General features: G+C 45.9%; 1 protein-coding gene across 1 annotated transcript in view; it reads right to left on the bottom strand.

Moving 5' to 3' along the window:
- The window catches only part of LOC134943465 (protein mono-ADP-ribosyltransferase PARP15-like), a 175,712-nt gene that overhangs the window by 61,981 nt on the left and 91,536 nt on the right, over window positions 1-22,195 (bottom strand). The window contains exon 4 of the mRNA XM_063932296.1: window positions 11,470-11,590. Coding sequence (XP_063788366.1) covers window positions 11,470-11,590 — 121 coding nt within the window. The remainder of the gene's footprint in view (window positions 1-11,469; window positions 11,591-22,195) is intronic.

Raw genomic sequence — 22,195 nt, 5'->3', positions numbered from 1 at the left:
AAAAAAAGAGGCGCAATGAGGTAGCTGTGTGAGTTAGATTAGCGACCCTAGTGGCCGACACAAACACCGGGCCCATCTAGGAGTGGCACTGCAGTGTCACGCAGGATGTCCCTTCCAAAAAACCCTCCCCAATCAGCACATGATGCAAAGAAAAAGAAAAGAAAAAAGAGGTGCAAGATGGAATTATCCTTGGGCCCTCCCACCCACCCTTATGTTGTATAAACAAAACAGGACATGCACACTTTAACCAACCCATCATTTCAGTGACAGGGTCTGCCACACGACTGTGACTGATATGACGGGTTGGTTTGGACCCCCCCCAAAAAAGAAGCAATTAATCTCTCCTTGCACAAACTGGCTCTACAGAGGCAAGATGTCCACCTCATCTTCACCCTCCGATATATCACCGTGTACATCCCCCTCCTCACAGATTATCAATTCGTCCCCACTGGAATCCACCATCTCAGCTCCCTGTGTACTTTGTGGAGGCAATTGCTGCTGGTCAATGTCTCCGCGGAGGAATTGATTATAATTCATTTTAATGAACATCATCTTCTCCACATTTTCTGGATGTAACCTCGTACGCCGATTGCTGACAAGGTGAGCGGCGGCACTAAACACTCTTTCGGAGTACACACTTGTGGGAGGGCAACTTAGGTAGAATAAAGCCAGTTTGTGCAAGGGCCTCCAAATTGCCTCTTTTTCCTGCCAGTATAAGTACGGACTGTGTGACGTGCCTACTTGGATGCGGTCACTCATATAATCCTCCACCATTCTATCAATGTTGAGAGAATCATATGCAGTGACAGTAGACGACATGTCCGTAATCGTTGTCAGGTCCTTCAGTCCGGACCAGATGTCAGCATCAGCAGTCGCTCCAGACTGCCCTGCATCACCGCCAGCGGGTGGGCTCGGAATTCTGAGCCTTTTCCTCGCACCCCCAGTTGCGGGAGAATGTGAAGGAGGAGATGTTGACAGGTCGCGTTCCGCTTGACTTGACAATTTTGTCACCAGCAGGTCTTTCAACCCCAGCAGACCTGTGTCTGCCGGAAAGAGAGATCCAAGGTAGGCTTTAAATCTAGGATCGAGCACGGTGGCCAAAATGTAGTGCTCTGATTTCAACAGATTGACCACCCGTGAATCCTTGTTAAGCGAATTAAGGGCTGCATCCACAAGTCCCACATGCCTAGCGGAATCGCTCCGTGTTAGCTCCTTCTTCAATGCCTCCAGCTTCTTCTGCAAAAGCCTGATGAGGGGAATGACCTGACTCAGGCTGGCAGTGTCTGAACTGACTTCACGTGTGGCAAGTTCAAAGGGCATCAGAACCTTGCACAACGTTGAAATCATTCTCCACTGCACTTGAGACAGGTGCATTCCATCTCCTATATCGTGCTCAATTGTATAGGCTTGAATGGCCTTTTGCTGCTCCTCCAACCTCTGAAGCATATAGAGGGTTGAATTCCACCTCGTTACCACTTCTTGCTTCAGATGATGGCAGGGCAGGTTCAGTAGTTTTTGGTGGTGCTCCAGTCTTCTGTACGTGGTGCCTGTACGCCGAAAGTGTCCCGCAATTTTTCTGGCCACCGACAGCATCTCTTGCACGCCCCTGTCGTTTTTAAAAAAATTCTGCACCACCAAATTCAAGGTATGTGCAAAACATGGGACGTGCTGGAATTTGCCCATATTTAATGCACACACAATATTGCTGGCGTTGTCCGATGCCACAAATCCACAGGAGAGTCCAATTGGGGTAAGCCATTCCGCGATGATCTTCCTCAGTTGCCGTAAGAGGTTTTCAGCTGTGTGCGTATTCTGGAAAGCGGTGATACAAAGCGTAGCCTGCCTAGGAAAGAGTTGGCGTTTGCGAGATGCTGCTACTGGTGCCGCCGCTGCTGTTCTTGCGGCGGGAGTCCATACATCTACCCAGTGGGCTGTCACAGTCATATAGTCCTGACCCTGCCCTGCTCCACTTGTCCACATGTCCGTGGTTAAGTGGACATTGGGTACAACTGCATTTTTTAGGACACTGGTGAGTCTTTTTCTGACGTCCGTGTACATTCTCGGTATCGCCTGCCTAGAGAAGTGGAACCTAGATGGTATTTGGTAACGGGGGCACACTGCCTCAATAAATTGTCTAGTTCCCTGTGAACTAACGGCGGATACCGGACGCACGTCTAACACCAACATAGTTGTCAAGGACTCAGTTATCCGCTTTGCAGTAGGATGACTGCTGTGATATTTCATCTTCCTCGCAAAGGACTGTTGAACAGTCAATTGCTTACTGGAAGTAGTACAAGTGGGCTTACGACTTCCCCTCTGGGATGACCATCGACTCCCAGCGGCAACAACAGCAGCGCCAGCAGCAGTAGGCGTTACACGCAAGGATGCATCGGAGGAATCCCAGGCAGGAGAGGACTCGTCAGACTTGCCAGTGACATGGCCTGCAGGACTATTGGCATTCCTGGGGAAGGAGGAAATTGACACTGAGGGAGTTGGTGGGGTGGTTTGCGTGAGCTTGGTTACAAGAGGAAGGGATTTACTGGTCAGTGGACTGCTTCCGCTGTCACCCAAAGTTTTTGAACTTGTCACTGACTTATTATGAATGCGCTGCAGGTGACGTATAAGGGAGGATGTTCCGAGGAGGTTAACGTCCTTACCCCTACTTATTACAGCTTGACAAAGGGAACACACGGCTTGACACCTGTTGTCCGCATTTCTGGTGAAATACCTCCACACCGAAGAGCTGATTTTTTTGGTATTTTCACCTGGCATGTCAACGGCCATATTCCTCCCACGGACAACAGGTGTCTCCCCGGATGCCTGACTTAAACAAACCACCTCACCATCAGAATCCTCCTGGTCAATTTCCTCCCCAGCGCCAGCAACACCCATATCCTCCTCATCCTGGTGTACTTCAACACTGACATCTTCAATCTGACTATCAGGAACTGGACTGCGGGTGCTCCTTCCAGCACTTGCAGGGGGCATGCAAATAGTGGAAGGCGCATGCTCTTCACGTCCAGTGTTGGGAAGGTCAGGCATCGCAAACGACACAATTGGACTCTCCTTGTGGATTTGGGATTTCAAAGAACGCACAGTTCTTTGCGGTGCTTTTGCCAGCTTGAGTCTTTTCAGTTTTCTAGCGAGAGGCTGAGTGCTTCCATCCTCATGTGAAGCTGAACCACTAGCCATGAACATAGGCCAGGGCCTCAGCCGTTCCTTGCCACTCCGTGTGGTAAATGGCATATTGGCAAGTTTACGCTTCTCCTCCGACAATTTTATTTTAGGTTTTGGAGTCCTTTTTTTTCTGATATTTGGTGTTTTGGATTTGACATGCTCTGTACTATGACATTGGGCATCGGCCTTGGCAGACGACGTTGCTGGCATTTCATCGTCTCGGCCATGACTAGTGGCAGCAGCTTCAGCACGAGGTGGAAGTGGATCTTGATCTTTCCCTAATTTTGGAACCTCAACTTTTTTGTTCTCCATATTTTATAGGCAGAACTAAAAGGCACCTCAGGTAAACAATGGAGATGGATGGATTGGATACTAGTATACAATTATGGACGGACTGCCACGGTTAGGTGGTATAAAAAAACCACGGTTAGGTGGTATATAATACAATTATGGATGGACGGACTGCCTGCCGAGTGCCGACACAGAGGTAGCCACAGCCGTGAACTACCGCACTGTACACTGGTTGATAAAGAGATAGTAGTATACTCGTAACAACTAGTATGACGACGGTATAAAGAATGAAAAAAAAACCACGGTTAGGTGGTATATATTATAATACAATTATGGATGGACGGACTGCCTGCCGACTGCCGACACAGAGGTAGCCACAGCCGTGAACTACCGCACTGTACACTGGTTGATAAAGAGATAGTAGTATACTCGTAACAACTAGTATGACACTATGACGGTATAAAGAATGAAAAAAAAACCACGGTTAGGTGGTATATATTATAATACAATTATGGATGGACGGACTGCCTGCCGACTGCCGACACAGAGGTAGCCACAGCCGTGAACTACCGCACTGTACACTGGTTGATAAAGAGATAGTAGTATACTCGTAACAACTAGTATGACACTATGACGGTATAAAGAATGGAAAAAAAACCACGGTTAGGTGGTATATATTATAATAATACAATTATGGATGGACGGACTGCCTGCCGAGTTCCGACACAGAGGTAGCCACAGCCGTGAACTACCGCACTGTACACTGGTTGATAAAGAGATAGTAGTATACTCGTAACAACTAGTATGACACTATGACGGTATAAAGAATGAAAAAAAAACCACGGTTAGGTGGTATATATTATAATACAATTATGGATGGACGGACTGCCTGCCGACTGCCGACACAGAGGTAGCCACAGCCGTGAACTACCGCACTGTACACTGGTTGATAAAGAGATAGTAGTATACTCGTAACAACTAGTATGACACTATGACGGTATAAAGAATGAAAAAAAAACCACGGTTAGGTGGTATATATTATAATACAATTATGGATGGACGGACTGCCTGCCGACTGCCGACACAGAGGTAGCCACAGCCGTGAACTACCGCACTGTACACTGGTTGATAAAGAGATAGTAGTATACTCGTAACTCATAACAACTAGTATGACACTATGACGGTATAAAGAATGAAAAAAAAACCACGGTTAGGTGGTATATATTATAATACAATTATGGATGGACGGACTGCCTGCCGACTGCCGACACAGAGGTAGCCACAGCCGTGAACTACCGCACTGTACACTGGTTGATAAAGAGATAGTAGTATACTCGTAACAACTAGTATGACACTATGACGGTATAAAGAATGAAAAAAAAACCACGGTTAGGTGGTATATATTATAATAATACAATTATGGATGGACGGACTGCCTGCCGAGTTCCGACACAGAGGTAGCCACAGCCGTGAACTACCGCACTGTACACTGGTTGATAAAGAGATAGTAGTATACTCGTAACAAATAGTATGACACTATGACGGTATAAAGAATGAAAAAAAAAACACGGTTAGGTGGTATATATTATAATACAATTATGGATGGACGGACTGCCTGCCGACTGCCGACACAGAGGTAGCCACAGCCGTGAACTACCGCACTGTACACTGGTTGATAAAGAGATAGTAGTATACTCGTAACAACTAGTATGACACTATGACGGTATAAAGAATGAAAAAAAAAACACGGTTAGGTGGTATATATTATAATACAATTATGGATGGACGGACTGCCTGCCGACTGCCGACACAGAGGTAGCCACAGCCGTGAACTACCGCACTGTACACTGGTTGATAAAGAGATAGTAGTATACTCGTAACAACTAGTATGACACTATGACGGTATAAAGAATGAAAAAAAAACCACGGTTAGGTGGTATATATTATAATACAATTATGGATGGACGGACTGCCTGCCGACTGCCGACACAGAGGTAGCCACAGCCGTGAACTACCGCACTGTACACTGGTTGATAAAGAGATAGTAGTATACTCGTAACAACTAGTATGACACTATGACGGTATAAAGAATGAAAAAAAAACCACGGTTAGGTGGTATATATTATAATAATACAATTATGGATGGACGGACTGCCTGCCGAGTTCCGACACAGAGGTAGCCACAGCCGTGAACTACCGCACTGTACACTGGTTGATAAAGAGATAGTAGTATACTCGTAACAACTAGTATGACACTATGACGGTATAAAGAATGAAAAAAAAACCACGGTTAGGTGGTATATATTATAATACAATTATGGATGGACGGACTGCCTGCCGACTGCCGACACAGAGGTAGCCACAGCCGTGAACTACCGCACTGTACACTGGTTGATAAAGAGATAGTAGTATACTCGTAACAACTAGTATGACACTATGACGGTATAAAGAATGAAAAAAAAAACACGGTTAGGTGGTATATATTATAATACAATTATGGATGGACGGACTGCCTGCCGAGTGCCGACACAGAGGTAGCCACAGCCGTGAACTACCGCACTGTACACTGGTTGATAAAGAGATAGTAGTATACTCGTAACAACTAGTATGACTGACTATGACGGTATAAAGAATGAAAAAAAAACCACGGTTAGGTGGTATATATTATAATACAATTATGGATGGACGGACTGCCTGCCGACTGCCGACACAGAGGTAGCCACAGCCGTGAACTACCGCACTGTACACTGGTTGATAAAGAGATAGTAGTATACTCGTAACAACTAGTATGACACTATGACGGTATAAAGAATGAAAAAAAAACCACGGTTAGGTGGTATATATTATAATACAATTATGGATGGACGGACTGCCTGCCGACTGCCGACACAGAGGTAGCCACAGCCGTGAACTACCGCACTGTACACTGGTTGATAAAGAGATAGTAGTATACTCGTAACAACTAGTATGACTATGACGACGGTATAAAGAAAGAAAAAAAAATACCACGGTTAGGTGGTATATAATTATACAATTATGGATGGACGGACTGCCTGCCGAGTGCCGACTGCCGACACAGAGGTAGCCACAGCCATGAACTACCGCACTGTACTGTGTCTGCTGCTAATATAGACTGGTTGATAAAGAGATAGTATACAACAATATACTACTATACTGGTGGTCAGGCACTGGTCACCACTAGTCACACTGGCAGTGGCACTCCTGCAGCAAAAGTGTGCACTGTTTAATTTTAAATTAATATAATATTATGTACTCCTGGCTCCTGCTATAACAACCTGCAGTGCTCCCCGGTCTCCCCCACAATTATTATAAGCTTTTATACATTGATGTGCAGCACACTGGGCTGAGCTGAGTGCACACAGACTGAGTCACACTGTGTGACTGCTGTGTATCGTTTTTTTCAGGCAGAGAACGGATATAGCAGAGAACGGATATATTAAATAAAAGTTAACTTAACAACAACTGCACTGGTCACTGTGGTAAACTCTGTCTGCACAATCTCTCTCTCTCTCTCTCTCTTCTAATCTATTCTAATGGAGAGGACGCCAGCCACGTCCTCTCCCTATCAATCTCAATGCACGTGTGAAAATGGCGGCGACGCGCGGCTCCTTATATAGAATCCGAGTCTCGCGAGAATCCGACAGCGTCATGATGACGTTCGGGCGCGCTCGGGTTAACCGAGCAAGGCGGGAAGATCCGAGTCGCTCGGACCCGTGAAAAAAAAAGTGAAGTTCGTGCGGGTTCGGATTCAAAGAAACCGAACCCGCTCATCTCTAGAAAAAACACCATCTCGGTCAAAATCGGGACTTTAGTAAATATACCCCATTGTATCTCCAACAGGTGGTGCTCAAGTTTCCCTCCTTCAACAAGGAAGGGGATATTACTCAACCTTGGCTGTAGTCCCGAAACCGGACGGTTCGGTCAGACCTATTTTAAAATTAAAATCTCTGAACCTATACTTGAAAAGGTTAAATTCAAGGTGGAATCGCTCAGAGCGATCATCGCCAGCCTGGAAGGGGGGGATTTTATGGTGTATCTAGACATAAAGGCTGCATACCTTCATGTTCCCATTTATCCACCCCATCAGGCGTACCTGAGAATTACGGTACAGTATTGTCATTACCAATTTCAGGGTAATTGGCGGAAATGATGGTGCTCCTACGCAAGCAAGGAGTCACAATTATCCCATACTTGGACGATCTCCTAATAAGGGCGAGATCAAAAGAGCAGTTGTTGAACAGCGTGTCACTTTCGCTGAAGGTGTCACAGCAACTCGGCTGGATTCTCAATATCCCGAAGTCACAGTTGGTTCCTATGCCTCGTCTGCCCTTCTTGGGTATGATTCTGAATACGGACCAGAAATGGGTTTATCTTCCGATAGAGAAGGCCCAGGAACTAATGACTCTGGTAAAAAACCTATTAAAGCCAAAACAGGTGTCAGTGCATCACTGCACTCGGGTCCTGGGAAAGATGGTGGCATCTTATGGGGCCATTCCCTTCGGCAGGTTCCATGCGAGGCCTTTCCAATGGGATCTACGGAACAAGTGGTCTGGATCACATCTACAGATGCATCAGTTAATCACCCTGTCCCCTAGGGCCAGGGTGTCTCTCCTATGGTGGCTGCAGAGTGCTCACCTTCTGCAGGGTCGCAGGTTCGCCATCCAGGACTGGATTCTGGTAGCCATTGACGCGAGCCTCCGAGGTGGGGGAGCAGTCACACAGGGAAGAAACTTCCAAGGTCTTTGGGTCAAGCCAAAAAACTTGTATTCAAATCAACATCCTGGAGCTGAGGGCCATATACAATGCTCTTCGGCAAGCGGAAACATTGCTTCGCAACCTACCGGTTTTGATCCAGTCAGACATCATCACCGCAGTGGCTCATGTAAACCGCCAAGGCGGCACAAAGAGCAGAGTGGAAATGGCAGAAGCCACCAGGATTCTCCGCTGGGCGGAAAATCATGTAAGCGCATTTTCAGCAGTTCATTCCGGGAGTGGACAACTGAGTAGCAGACTTCCTCAGCAAACACGACCTGCATCCAAGAGAGGACTTCTTTAGGAAGTCTTCGCACAGATTGCAAGTCAGTGGGAACTGCCACAGATAGACATGATGGCGTCACGCCTCAACAAAAAGCTACAGAGGTATTGCACCAGGTCAAGAGACCCTCAGGCAGTAGCTGTAGATGCCCTATTGACACCGTGGGTGTTCCAGTCGGTCTATGTATTTCCCCCTCTTCCTCTCATACCCAAGGTGTTGAGAATGGTAGGAGGGAGAGGAATGAGAACAATCCTCATTGTTCCAGATTGGCCACGAAAGACCTGGTATCCGGATCTGCAGGAAATGCTCACAGAAGATCCGTGGCCTCTTCCTCTAAGACAGGACCGGTTGCAACAGGGGCCATGTCTATTCCAAGACTTACCGCGACTGCGTTGGACGGCATGGCGGTTGAACGCCGGATCCTAGCGGATAAGGGTATTCCGGATGAGGTCATTCCTACGCTAATAAAGGCTAGGAAGGACATGACATCTTAACATTATCACCGTATATGGCGAAAATATGTTTCTTGGTGTGAGGCCAGGAATGCTCCTACGGAAGAATTCCATCTGGGCCGTTTCCTTCACTTCCTGCAAACTGGAGTGAATTTTGTCCTAAAATTAGGATCTATTAAGGTTCAGATTTCGGCATTATCCATTTTCTTTCAAAAGGAATTGGCCTCTCTCCCTGAAGTACAAACTTTTGTGAAGGGAGTACTGCATATTCAGCCTCCTTTTGTACCTCTGGTGTCGCCTTGGGACCTTAACGTGGTGTTAAGTTTCATTAAGTCACACTGGTTTGAACCACTTAAAACGGTGGAGTTGAAAAATCTCACTTGGAAGGTGGTCATGTTATTAGCCTTGGCTTCGGCTAGGCGAGTGTCGGAATTAGCGAATTTATCACATAAAAGCCCCTATCTGGTTTTCCATATGGATAGAGCGGAATTGCGGACCCGTCCTCAATTCCTGCCAAAAGTGGTTTCATCCTTTCATATGAACTGTTGTGGTGCCTGTGGCTACGCGGGACTCGGGATTCTCCCAGTCCCGCGTAGCCACAGGCACCACAATAGTTCATATGAAAGGATCCCGAGTCCCTTGATGTGGTCAGGGCTTTGAAAATTTACGTGGTCAGATCGGCTACAGTCAGAAAAACAGAAGCACTGTTTGTCATGTATGCAACCAACAAGATTGGTGCCACTGCTTCAAAGTAGACTATTGCTCGCTGGATCTGTAACACGATTCAGCAGGCGCATTCTACGGCGGGATTGCCGTTACCTAAATCGGTCAAGGCCCATTCCACTAGGAAGGTGGGCTCTTCTTGGACGGCTGCCAGAGGGGTCTCGGCGCTACAGCTGTGACGAGCTACTACTTGGTCGGGTTGAAACTCCTTTGCAAAGTTCTATAAGTTTGATACCCTGGCTGAGGAGGACCTTCTGTTTGCTCAATCAGTGCTGCAGAGTCATCCGCACTCTCCCGCCCGTTTGGGTGCTTTGGTATAATCCCCATGGTCCTTACGGAGTCCCCAGCATCCTCTAGGACGTAAGAGAAAATAAGATTTTAAACCTACCGGTAAATCTTTTTCTCGTAGTCCGTAGAGGATGCTGGGCGCCCGTCCCAAGTGCGAACTACTTCTGCAAGACCTGTATATAGTTATTGCTTAAATAAGGGTTATGTTATAGTCTCATCGGTCTTGGACTGATGCTATGTCGTTTTCATACTGTTAACTGGATAGTATATCACAAGTTATACGGTGTGATTGGTGTGGCTGGTATGAATCTTGCCCTTGGATTAACAAAAATCCTTTCCTCGTACTGGCCCTCATTCCGAGTCGTTCGCTCGGTATTTTTCATCGCATCGCAGTGAAATTCCGCTTAGTGCGCATGCGCAATATTCGCACTGCGACTGCGCCAAGTATCTTTGCTATGAAGAAAGTATTTTTACTCACGGCTTTCTCATCGCTCCGGCGAACGTAATGTGATTGACAGGAAATGGGTGTTACTGGGCGGAAACACGGCGTTTTATGGGCGTGTGGCTGAAAACGCTACCGTTTCCGGAAAAAACGCAGGAGTGGCCGGAGAAACGGGGGAGTGGTTGGGCGAACGCTGGGTGTGTTTGTGACGTCAAACCAGGAACGACAAGCACTGAACTGATCGCACAGGCAGAGTAAGTCTTGAGCTACTCTAAAACTGCTAAGTAGTTTGTGATCGCAATATTGCGAATACATCGGTCGCAATTTTAAGATGCTAAGATACACTCCCAGTAGGCGGCGGCTTAGCGTGTGTAACTCTGCTAAATTCGCCTTGCGACCGATCAACTCGGAATGAGGGCCACTGTCCGTCTCCTCTGGGCACAGCTTCTCTAACTGAGGTCTGGAGGAGGGGCATAGAGGGAGGAGCCAGAGCACACCAGATCTAAGTCTTTCTTAAAGTGCCCATGTCTCCTGCGGAGCCCGTCTATCCCCATGGTCCTTACGGAGTCCCCAGCATCCTCTACGGACTACGAGAAAAAGATTTACCGGTAGGTTTAAAATCTTATTTTTTACACTGCAATTTAGATTTCAGATTGAACCCAAATCTAATTTTCTCTGCGCGTTATATATACCCCCCCTTCCCCCCTCCCCCTGCAGTGCACATTATTTTGCCTAACTGCTAACAAATTTGCTGCTGCAATCAGATCTGAATTAGGCCCTTGTTACGCCCTGGGAGGCACTGGCTAGTATTACAGCCAGATTTATACACGCATATGATTTGGTGGTGAGTTTTGACTATAAAAATGATTAGAATAATACATAGATGATATTTATAAGTTATTATTGTAATCATTTTCATAGTCTAAACTATGGAGTATACTGGATTATGACAGGTGAGACTCTGCCTCCCCTGACCGCACGTTACTGATCTAAAGTTGAATACAAGAGTACAGTATGTTATTAGAACTCTTTATATTTACCACGAGATTGGCTCAGGGAGCTGTTTGTTAAGTTCACAATGCAGTCCACAGCCTGATTAGTGATGTCACCTTTAATTAGTTGTATGGTTTTTCCATAAACTGTGAAGTGAGGGTCATTTGTCTAAGAAGAGAGCAGACAATAATTATATGCATAATGTATAGTTAAACAACCTTTCTGAACATCACAATAAAATACAAATTGATTGAAATGAAAAGTCCTATTGTAGCGTTCACAAAGATGTTTGTAAACATTTCCATACCTTAACACAGCGATAGGCAATCTGTGTAGAGATGAGCGGGTTCGGTTTCTTTGAATCCGAACCCGCACGAACTTCACTTTTTTTTCCACGGGTCCGAGCGACTCGGATCTTCCCGCCTTGCTCGGTTAACCCGAGCGCGCCCGAACGTCATCATGACGCTGTCGGATTCTCGCGAGGCTCGGATTCTATCGCGAGACTCGGATTCTATATAAGGAGCCGCGCGTCGCCGCCATTTTCACTCGTGCATTGAGATTGATAGGGAGAGGACGTGTCTGGCGTCCTCTCCATTAGAATAGAGATAGATAGATTAGATAGAGAGAGATTGTGCAGAGTCGCAGACAGAGTTAGTTTACCACAGTCAGTGACCAGTGCAGTTGCTAGTTAACTTTTATTTAATATAATATATCCGTTCACTTCTCTCTGCTATATCCGTTCTCTGCCTGAAAAAAAAAACGATACACAGCACAGTCAGTCACACAGTGTGACTCAGTCTGTGTGCACTCAGCTCAGCCCAGTGTGCTGCACAGTCATCAATGTATAAATTAAAAGCTTATAATTAATTGTGGGGGAGACTGGGGAGCACTGCAGGTTGTTAGCAGGAGCCAGGAGTACAATTATATTAATTAACAGTGCACACTTTTGCTGCAGGAGTGGTGACCAGTGCCTGACCACCAGTATAGTATTGTTGTATACTACTAATATCTCTTTAAATATCAACCAGTCTATATTAGCAGCAGACACAGTACAGTGCGGTAGTTCACGGCTGTGGCTACCTCTGTGTCGGCACACGGCAGGCAGTCCGTCCGACCAGAATTGTATTATTTATTATTATATACCTACCACCTAACCGTGGTTTTTTTTTCATTCTTTATACCGTCATAGTGTCATCCTAATTGTTACGAGTATACTACTATCTCTTTATCAACCAGTGTACAGTGCGGTAGTTCACGGCTGTGGCTACCTCTGTGTCGGCACACGGCAGGCAGTCCGTCCGACCAGAATTGTATTATTTATTATTATATACCTACCACCTAACCGTGGTTTTTTTTTCATTCTTTATACCGTCATAGTGTCATCCTAATTGTTACGAGTATACTACTATCTCTTTATCAACCAGTGTACAGTGCGGTAGTTCACGGCTGTGGCTACCTCTGTGTCGGCACACGGCAGGCAGTCCGTCCGACCAGAATTGTATTATTTATTATTATATACCTACCACCTAACCGTGGTTTTTTTTTCATTCTTTATACCGTCATAGTGTCATCCTAATTGTTACGAGTATACTACTATCTCTTTATCAACCAGTGTACAGTGCGGTAGTTCACGGCTGTGGCTACCTCTGTGTCGGCACACGGCAGGCAGTCCGTCCGACCAGAATTGTATTATTTATTATTATATACCTACCACCTAACCGTGGTTTTTTTTTCATTCTTTATACCGTCATAGTGTCATCCTAATTGTTACGAGTATACTACTATCTCTTTATCAACCAGTGTACAGTGCGGTAGTTCACGGCTGTGGCTACCTCTGTGTCGGCACACGGCAGGCAGTCCGTCCGACCAGAATTGTATTATTTATTATTATATACCTACCACCTAACCGTGGTTTTTTTTTCATTCTTTATACCGTCATAGTGTCATCCTAATTGTTACGAGTATACTACTATCTCTTTATCAACCAGTGTACAGTGCGGTAGTTCACGGCTGTGGCTACCTCTGTGTCGGCACACGGCAGGCAGTCCGTCCGACCAGAATTGTATTATTTATTATTATATACCTACCACCTAACCGTGGTTTTTTTTTCATTCTTTATACCGTCATAGTGTCATCCTAATTGTTACGAGTATACTACTATCTCTTTATCAACCAGTGTACAGTGCGGTAGTTCACGGCTGTGGCTACCTCTGTGTCGGCACACGGCAGGCAGTCCGTCCGACCAGAATTGTATTATTTATTATTATATACCTACCACCTAACCGTGGTTTTTTTTTCATTCTTTATACCGTCATAGTGTCATCCTAATTGTTACGAGTATACTACTATCTCTTTATCAACCAGTGTACAGTGCGGTAGTTCACGGCTGTGGCTACCTCTGTGTCGGCAGTCGGCAGGCAGTCCGTCCATCCATAATTGTATTATTATTATAATATATACCACCTAACCGTGGTTTTTTTTTCATTCTTTATACCGTCATAGTGTCATACTAGTTGTTACGAGTATACTACTATCTCTTTATCAACCAGTGTACAGTGCGGTAGTTCACGGCTGTGGCTACCTCTGTGTCGGCAGTCGGCAGGCAGTCCGTCCATCCATAATTGTATTATTATTATAATATATACCACCTAACTGTGGTTTTTTTTGCATTCTTTATACCGTCGTCATAGTGTCATACTAGTTGTTACGAGTATACTACTATCTCTTTATCAACCAGTGTACAGTGCGGTAGTTCACGGCTGTGGCTACCTCTGTGTCGGCACACGGCAGGCAGTCCGTCCGACCAGAATTGTATTATTTATTATTATATACCTACCACCTAACCGTGGTTTTTTTTTCATTCTTTATACCGTCATAGTGTCATCCTAATTGTTACGAGTATACTACTATCTCTTTATCAACCAGTGTACAGTGCGGTAGTTCACGGCTGTGGCTACCTCTGTGTCGGCACACGGCAGGCAGTCCGTCCGACCAGAATTGTATTATTTATTATTATATACCTACCACCTAACCGTGGTTTTTTTTTCATTCTTTATACCGTCATAGTGTCATCCTAATTGTTACGAGTATACTACTATCTCTTTATCAACCAGTGTACAGTGCGGTAGTTCACGGCTGTGGCTACCTCTGTGTCGGCAGTCGGCAGGCAGTCCGTCCATCCATAATTGTATTATTATTATAATATATACCACCTAACCGTGGTTTTTTTTTCATTCTTTATACCGTCATAGTGTCATACTAGTTGTTACGAGTATACTACTATCTCTTTATCAACCAGTGTACAGTGCGGTAGTTCACGGCTGTGGCTACCTCTGTGTCGGCAGTCGGCAGGCAGTCCGTCCATCCATAATTGTATTATTATTATAATATATACCACCTAACCGTGGTTTTTTTTGCATTCTTTATACCGTCGTCATAGTGTCATACTAGTTGTTACGAGTATACTACTATCTCTTTATCAACCAGTGTACAGTGCGGTAGTTCACGGCTGTGGCTACCTCTGTGTCGGCAGTCGGCAGGCAGTCCGTCCATCCATAATTGTATTATTATTATAATATATACCACCTAACCGTGGTTTTTTTTTCATTCTTTATACCGTCGTCATAGTGTCATACTAGTTGTTACGAGTATACTACTATCTCTTTATCAACCAGTGTACAGTGCGGTAGTTCACGGCTGTGGCTACCTCTGTGTCGGCAGTCGGCAGGCAGTCCGTCCATCCATAATTGTATTATTATTATAATATATACCACCTAACCGTGGTTTTTTTTTCATTCTTTATACCGTCGTCATAGTGTCATACTAGTTGTTACGAGTATACTACTATCTCTTTATCAACCAGTGTACAGTGCGGTAGTTCACGGCTGTGGCTACCTCTGTGTCGGCAGTCGGCAGGCAGTCCGTCCATCCATAATTGTATTATTATTATAATATATACCACCTAACCGTGGTTTTTTTATACCACCTAACCGTGGCAGTCCGTCCATAATTGTATACTAGTATCCAATCCATCCATCTCCATTGTTTACCTGAGGTGCCTTTTAGTTCTGCCTATAAAATATGGAGAACAAAAAAGTTGAGGTTCCAAAATTAGGGAAAGATCAAGATCCACTTCCACCTCGTGCTGAAGCTGCTGCCACTAGTCATGGCCGAGACGATGAAATGCCAGCAACGTCGTCTGCCAAGGCCGATGCCCAATGTCATAGTACAGAGCATGTCAAATCCAAAACACCAAATATCAGAAAAAAAAGGACTCCAAAACCTAAAATAAAATTGTCGGAGGAGAAGCGTAAACTTGCCAATATGCCATTTACCACACGGAGTGGCAAGGAACGGCTGAGGCCCTGGCCTATGTTCATGGCTAGTGGTTCAGCTTCACATGAGGATGGAAGCACTCAGCCTCTCGCTAGAAAACTGAAAAGACTCAAGCTGGCAAAAGCACCGCAAAGAACTGTGCGTTCTTTGAAATCCCAAATCCACAAGGAGAGTCCAATTGTGTCGTTTGCGATGCCTGACCTTCCCAACACTGGACGTGAAGAGCATGCGCCTTCCACTATTTGCATACCCCCTGCAAGTGCTGGAAGGAGCACCCGCAGTCCAGTTCCTGATAGTCAGATTGAAGATGTCAGTGTTGAAGTACACCAGGATGAGGAGGATATGGGTGTTGCTGGCGCTGGGGAGGAAATTGACCAGGAGGATTCTGATGGTGAGGTGGTTTGTTTAAGTCAGGCACCCGGGGAGACACCTGTTGTCCGTGGGAGGAATATGGCCGTTGACATGCCAGGTGAAAATACCAAAAAAATCAGCTCTTCGGTGTGGAGGTATTTCACCAGAAATGCGGACAACAGGTGTCAAGCCGTGTGTTCCCTTTGTCAAGCTGTAATAAGTAGGGGTAAGGACGTTAACCACCTCGGAACATCCTCCCTTATACGTCACCTGCAGCGCATTCATAATAAGTCAGTGACAAGTTCAAAAACTTTGGGTGACAGCGGAAGCAGTCCACTGACCAGTAAATCCCTTCCTCTTGTAACCAAGCTCACGCAAACCACCCCACCAACTCCCTCAGTGTCAATTTCCTCCTTCCCCAGGAATGCCAATAGTCCTGCAGGCCATGTCACTGGCAAGTCTGACGAGTCCTTTCCTGCCTGGGATTCCTCCGATGCATCCTTGCGTGTAACGCCTACTGCTGCTGGCGCTGCTGTTGTTGCCGCTGGGAGTCGATGGTCATCCCAGAGGGGAAGTCGTAAGCCCACTTGTACTACTTCCAGTAAGCAATTGACTGTTCAACAGTCCTTTGCGAGGAAGATGAAATATCACAGCAGTCATCCTACTGCAAAGCGGATAACTGAGTCCTTGACAACTATGTTGGTGTTAGACGTGCGTCCGGTATCCGCCGTTAGTTCACAGGGAACTAGACAATTTATTGAGGCAGTGTGCCCCCGTTACCAAATACCATCTAGGTTCCACTTCTCTAGGCAGGCGATACCGAGAATGTACACGGACGTCAGAAAAAGACTCACCAGTGTCCTAAAAAATGCAGTTGTACCCAATGTCCACTTAACCACGGACATGTGGACAAGTGGAGCAGGGCAGGGTCAGGACTATATGACTGTGACAGCCCACTGGGTAGATGTATGGACTCCCGCCGCAAGAACAGCAGCGGCGGCACCAGTAGCAGCATCTCGCAAACGCCAACTCTTTCCTAGGCAGGCTACGCTTTGTATCACCGCTTTCCAGAATACGCACACAGCTGAAAACCTCTTACGGCAACTGAGGAAGATCATCGCGGAATGGCTTACCCCAATTGGACTCTCCTGTGGATTTGTGGCATCGGACAACGCCAGCAATATTGTGTGTGCATTAAATATGGGCAAATTCCAGCACGTCCCATGTTTTGCACATACCTTGAATTTGGTGGTGCAGAATTTTTTAAAAAACGACAGGGGCGTGCAAGAGATGCTGTCGGTGGCCAGAAAAATTGCGGGACACTTTCGGCGTACAGGCACCACGTACAGAAGACTGGAGCACCACCAAAAACTACTGAACCTGCCCTGCCATCATCTGAAGCAAGAAGTGGTAACGAGGTGGAATTCAACCCTCTATATGCTTCAGAGGTTGGAGGAGCAGCAAAAGGCCATTCAAGCCTATACAATTGAGCACGATATAGGAGATGGAATGCACCTGTCTCAAGTGCAGTGGAGAATGATTTCAACGTTGTGCAAGGTTCTGATGCCCTTTGAACTTGCCACACGTGAAGTCAGTTCAGACACTGCCAGCCTGAGTCAGGTCATTCCCCTCATCAGGCTTTTGCAGAAGAAGCTGGAGGCATTGAAGAAGGAGCTAACACGGAGCGATTCCGCTAGGCATGTGGGACTTGTGGATGCAGCCCTTAATTCGCTTAACAAGGATTCACGGGTGGTCAATCTGTTGAAATCAGAGCACTACATTTTGGCCACCGTGCTCGATCCTAGATTTAAAGCCTACCTTGGATCTCTCTTTCCGGCAGACACAGGTCTGCTGGGGTTGAAAGACCTGCTGGTGACAAAATTGTCAAGTCAAGCGGAACGCGACCTGTCAACATCTCCTCCTTCACATTCTCCCGCAACTGGGGGTGCGAGGAAAAGGCTCAGAATTCCGAGCCCACCCGCTGGCGGTGATGCAGGGCAGTCTGGAGCGACTGCTGATGCTGACATCTGGTCCGGACTGAAGGACCTGACAACGATTACGGACATGTCGTCTACTGTCACTGCATATGATTCTCTCAACATTGATAGAATGGTGGAGGATTATATGAGTGACCGCATCCAAGTAGGCACGTCACACAGTCCGTACTTATACTGGCAGGAAAAAGAGGCAATTTGGAGGCCCTTGCACAAACTGGCTTTATTCTACCTAAGTTGCCCTCCCACAAGTGTGTACTCCGAAAGAGTGTTTAGTGCCGCCGCTCACCTTGTCAGCAATCGGCGTACGAGGTTACATCCAGAAAATGTGGAGAAGATGATGTTCATTAAAATTAATTATAATCAATTCCTCCGCGGAGACATTGACCAGCAGCAATTGCCTCCACAAAGTACACAGGGAGCTGAGATGGTGGATTCCAGTGGGGACGAATTGATAATCTGTGAGGAGGGGGATGTACACGGTGATATATCGGAGGGTGAAGATGAGGTGGACATCTTGCCTCTGTAGAGCCAGTTTGTGCAAGGAGAGATTAATTGCTTCTTTTTTTGGGGGGGTCCAAACCAACCCGTCATATCAGTCACAGTCGTGTGGCAGACCCTGTCACTGAAATGATGGGTTGGTTAAAGTGTGCATGTCCTGTTTTGTTTATACAACATAAGGGTGGGTGGGAGGGCCCAAGGATAATTCCATCTTGCACCTCTTTTTTCTTTTCTTTTTCTTTGCATCATGTGCTGATTTGGGAGGGTTTTTTGGAAGGGACATCCTGCGTGACACTGCAGTGCCACTCCTAGATGGGCCCGGTGTTTGTGTCGGCCACTAGGGTCGCTAATCTTACTCACACAGCTACCTCATTGCGCCTCTTTTTTTCTTTGCGTCATGTGCTGTTTGGGGAGGGTTTTTTGGAAGGGACATCCTGCGTGACACTGCAGTGCCACTCCTAGATGTGCCCGGTGTTTGTGTCGGCCACTAGGGTCGCTAATCTTACTCACACAGTCAGCTACCTCATTGCGCCTCTTTTTTTCTTTGCGTCATGTGCTGTTTGGGGAGGGTTTTTTGGAAGGGCCATCCTGCGTGACACTGCAGTGCCACTCCTAGATGGGCCCGGTGTTTGTGTCGGCCACTAGGGTCGCTTATCTTACTCACACAGCGACCTCGGTGCAAATTTTAGGACTAAAAATAATATTGTGAGGTGTGATGTGTTCAGAATAGGCTGAAAATGAGTGTAAATTATGTTTTTTGAGGTTAATAATACTTTGGGATCAAAATTACCCCCAAATTCTATGATTTAAGCTGTTTTTTAGGGTTTTTTTAAAAAAACACCCGAATCCAAAACACACCCGAATCCGACAAAAAAAATTCGGTGAGGTTTTGCCAAAACGCGGTCGAACCCAAAACACGGCCGCGGAACCGAACCCAAAACCAAAACACAAAACCCGAAAAATTTCCGGCGCTCATCTCTAAATCTGTGCAAATCCAGCTGCTGTGGAACTACACATCTCAGCAAGCCCTAACAACATTTTAGCATGACCTAACCACAAAACTTTTTTTACTGAGGGGTTTTCCATATTCATCATAGTAATTAATTGATTGTTGTAACCATGGATGTGTATTCATTTATGAGCTCTTCATTTGTAATGAATTGATGGTATTTGTGATTTGTTTGCTATACTACTGCATATCTCCCAACTTTGAGTGAGTTCGATGTCTGCCAAAAAAGGGAGTGTGTCCTCATCAAAGGGGGTGTGGCTAAGTGGCACTGACGAGATTGCAAGCCACACCCCCCATAACCTCACAATGAGGGTATGGCTAGCGCTCTGTGAGCTGCTGGCATGCCCCCAGTCCCTCTTATCTCCGTGAATAGACTCTGTGCATACGCACAGCGTCTATTCACTGCTGCTCTGCTAGGCAGGGCAGTGACTGACTGGAGCCTCCCACTGCACCCCACCACAGGACACTGCAGCCCGCGGGTGGGACAGCAGGACAGTCCTCAAAAAAATTAGATTATCCTGCGAAAATTGGGACAGTTGGGAGGTATGCTACTGGTGGCTAAATTGGCACCAAGTGACATTTTCTTAGATTCAATGCATTTACTTTTCCTTTTTTTGTCCATATGATCTTTATCAGCCATGTATTTTCCAATACATATACATGTAATGCTGGATAGGGTGTTTTATTGAGGGGTATGAACTTGTGCAGTGGTTATTACTAGTGATGAGCGGGTTCGGTTCCTCGGGATCCGAACCCCCACGAACTTCACCCATTTTACACGGTTCCGAGGCAGACTCGAATCTTCCCGCCTTGCTCGGTTAACCCGAGCGTGCCCGAACGTCATCATCCCGCTGTCGGATTCTCGCGAGATCCGTATTCTATATAAGGAGCCGCGCGTCGCCGCCATTTTCACTCGTGCTTTGGAGATGATAGCGAGAGGACGTGGCTGCGTTCTCTCAGTTTCTGTGTTCAGTGTGCTGCAAATATGTGCTCAGTGTGCTGCAAATATCTGTGCTCAGTGTGCTTGCAAATATCTGTGCTCAGTGTGCTGAAAATATCTACGATCTCTGCCTGAAAAACGCTCCAAATCTGTGCTGCATTGTAGTATATAGTAGGGGGGGACAGTGCAGAATGTTGCTGTGACCACCAGTATATATATATATATATATATATATATATAGCAGTACGGTACAGTAGTCCACTGCTCTACCTCTGTGTCGTTAAGTATACTATGCATCCATACCTGTGCTGCATTTTAGTTGTGCGCAGTATATAGTAGGAGGGAACAGTGCAGAATGTTGCTGTGACCACCAGTATATATATATATATATATATATATATATATAGCAGTACGGTACAGTACTCCACTGCTCTACCTCTGTGTCGTCAAGTATACTATGCATCCATACCTGTGCTGCATTTTAGTTGTGCGCAGTATATAGTAGGAGGGGACAGTGCAGAATGTTGCTGTGACCATCAAGTATACTATGCATCCATACCTGTGCTGCATTTTAGTTGTGCGAGGGGACAGTGCAGAATGTTGCTGTGACCACCAGTATATATATATAGCAGTACGGTACAGTAGTCCACTGCTCTACCTCTGTGTCGTCAAGTATACTATGCATCCATACCTGTGCTGCATTTTAGTTGTGCGCAGTATATAGTAGGAGGGGACAGTGCAGAATGTTGCTGTGACCACCAGTATATATATATATATATATATATATATATATATATATAGCAGTATGGTACAGTAGTCCACTGCTCTACCTCTGGGTCGTCAAGTATATTATGCATCCATACCTGTGCTGCATTTTAGTTGTGCGCAGTATATAGTAGGAGGGGACAGTGCAGAATGTTGCTGTGACCACCAGTATATATATATATATATATATATATAGCAGTACGGTACAGTACTCCACTGCTCTACCTCTGTGTCGTCAAGTATACTATGCATCCATACCTGTGCTGCATTTTAGTTGTGCGCAGTATACAGTAGGAGGGGACAGTGCAGAATGTTGCTGTGACCACCAGTATATATATAGCAGTACGGTACAGTAGTCCATTGCTCTACCTCTGTGTCATCAAGTATACTACAAAAGTTCAGTAAAATGACCCAAAAATCAAAATTAAAAGCGTCTGATGAGAAGCGTAAATTTGCCAATATGCCATTTAAGACACGGAGTGGCAAGGAACGGCTGAGGCCCTGGCCTATGTTCATGGCTAGTGGTTCAGATTCACATGAGGATGGAAGCACTCATCCTCTCGCTAGAAAACTGCAGTGCCACTCCTAGATGGGCCAGGTGTTTGTGTCGTCCACTTGGGACGCTTAGCTTAGCCACGCAGCTACCTCATTGCACCTCTTTTTTTCTTTGCATCATGTGCTGTTTGGGGACTATTTTTTAAATCTGCCATCCTGTCTGACACTGCAGTGCCACTGCTAGATGGGCCAGGTGTTTGTGTCGGCCACTTGGGTCGCTTAGCTTAGTCACACAGCTACCTCATTGCACCTCTTTTTTTCTTTGCATCATGTGCTGTTTGGGGACTATTTTTTAAATCTGCCATCCTGTCTGACACTGCAGT

Source organism: Pseudophryne corroboree, chromosome 7 (genome assembly GCF_028390025.1).
Source record: "Pseudophryne corroboree isolate aPseCor3 chromosome 7, aPseCor3.hap2, whole genome shotgun sequence".
Taxonomy (NCBI): domain Eukaryota; kingdom Metazoa; phylum Chordata; class Amphibia; order Anura; family Myobatrachidae; genus Pseudophryne; species Pseudophryne corroboree.
Note: the sequence above shows the minus strand (reverse complement) of the source record. Positions and strands in the feature narration are given on the sequence as shown.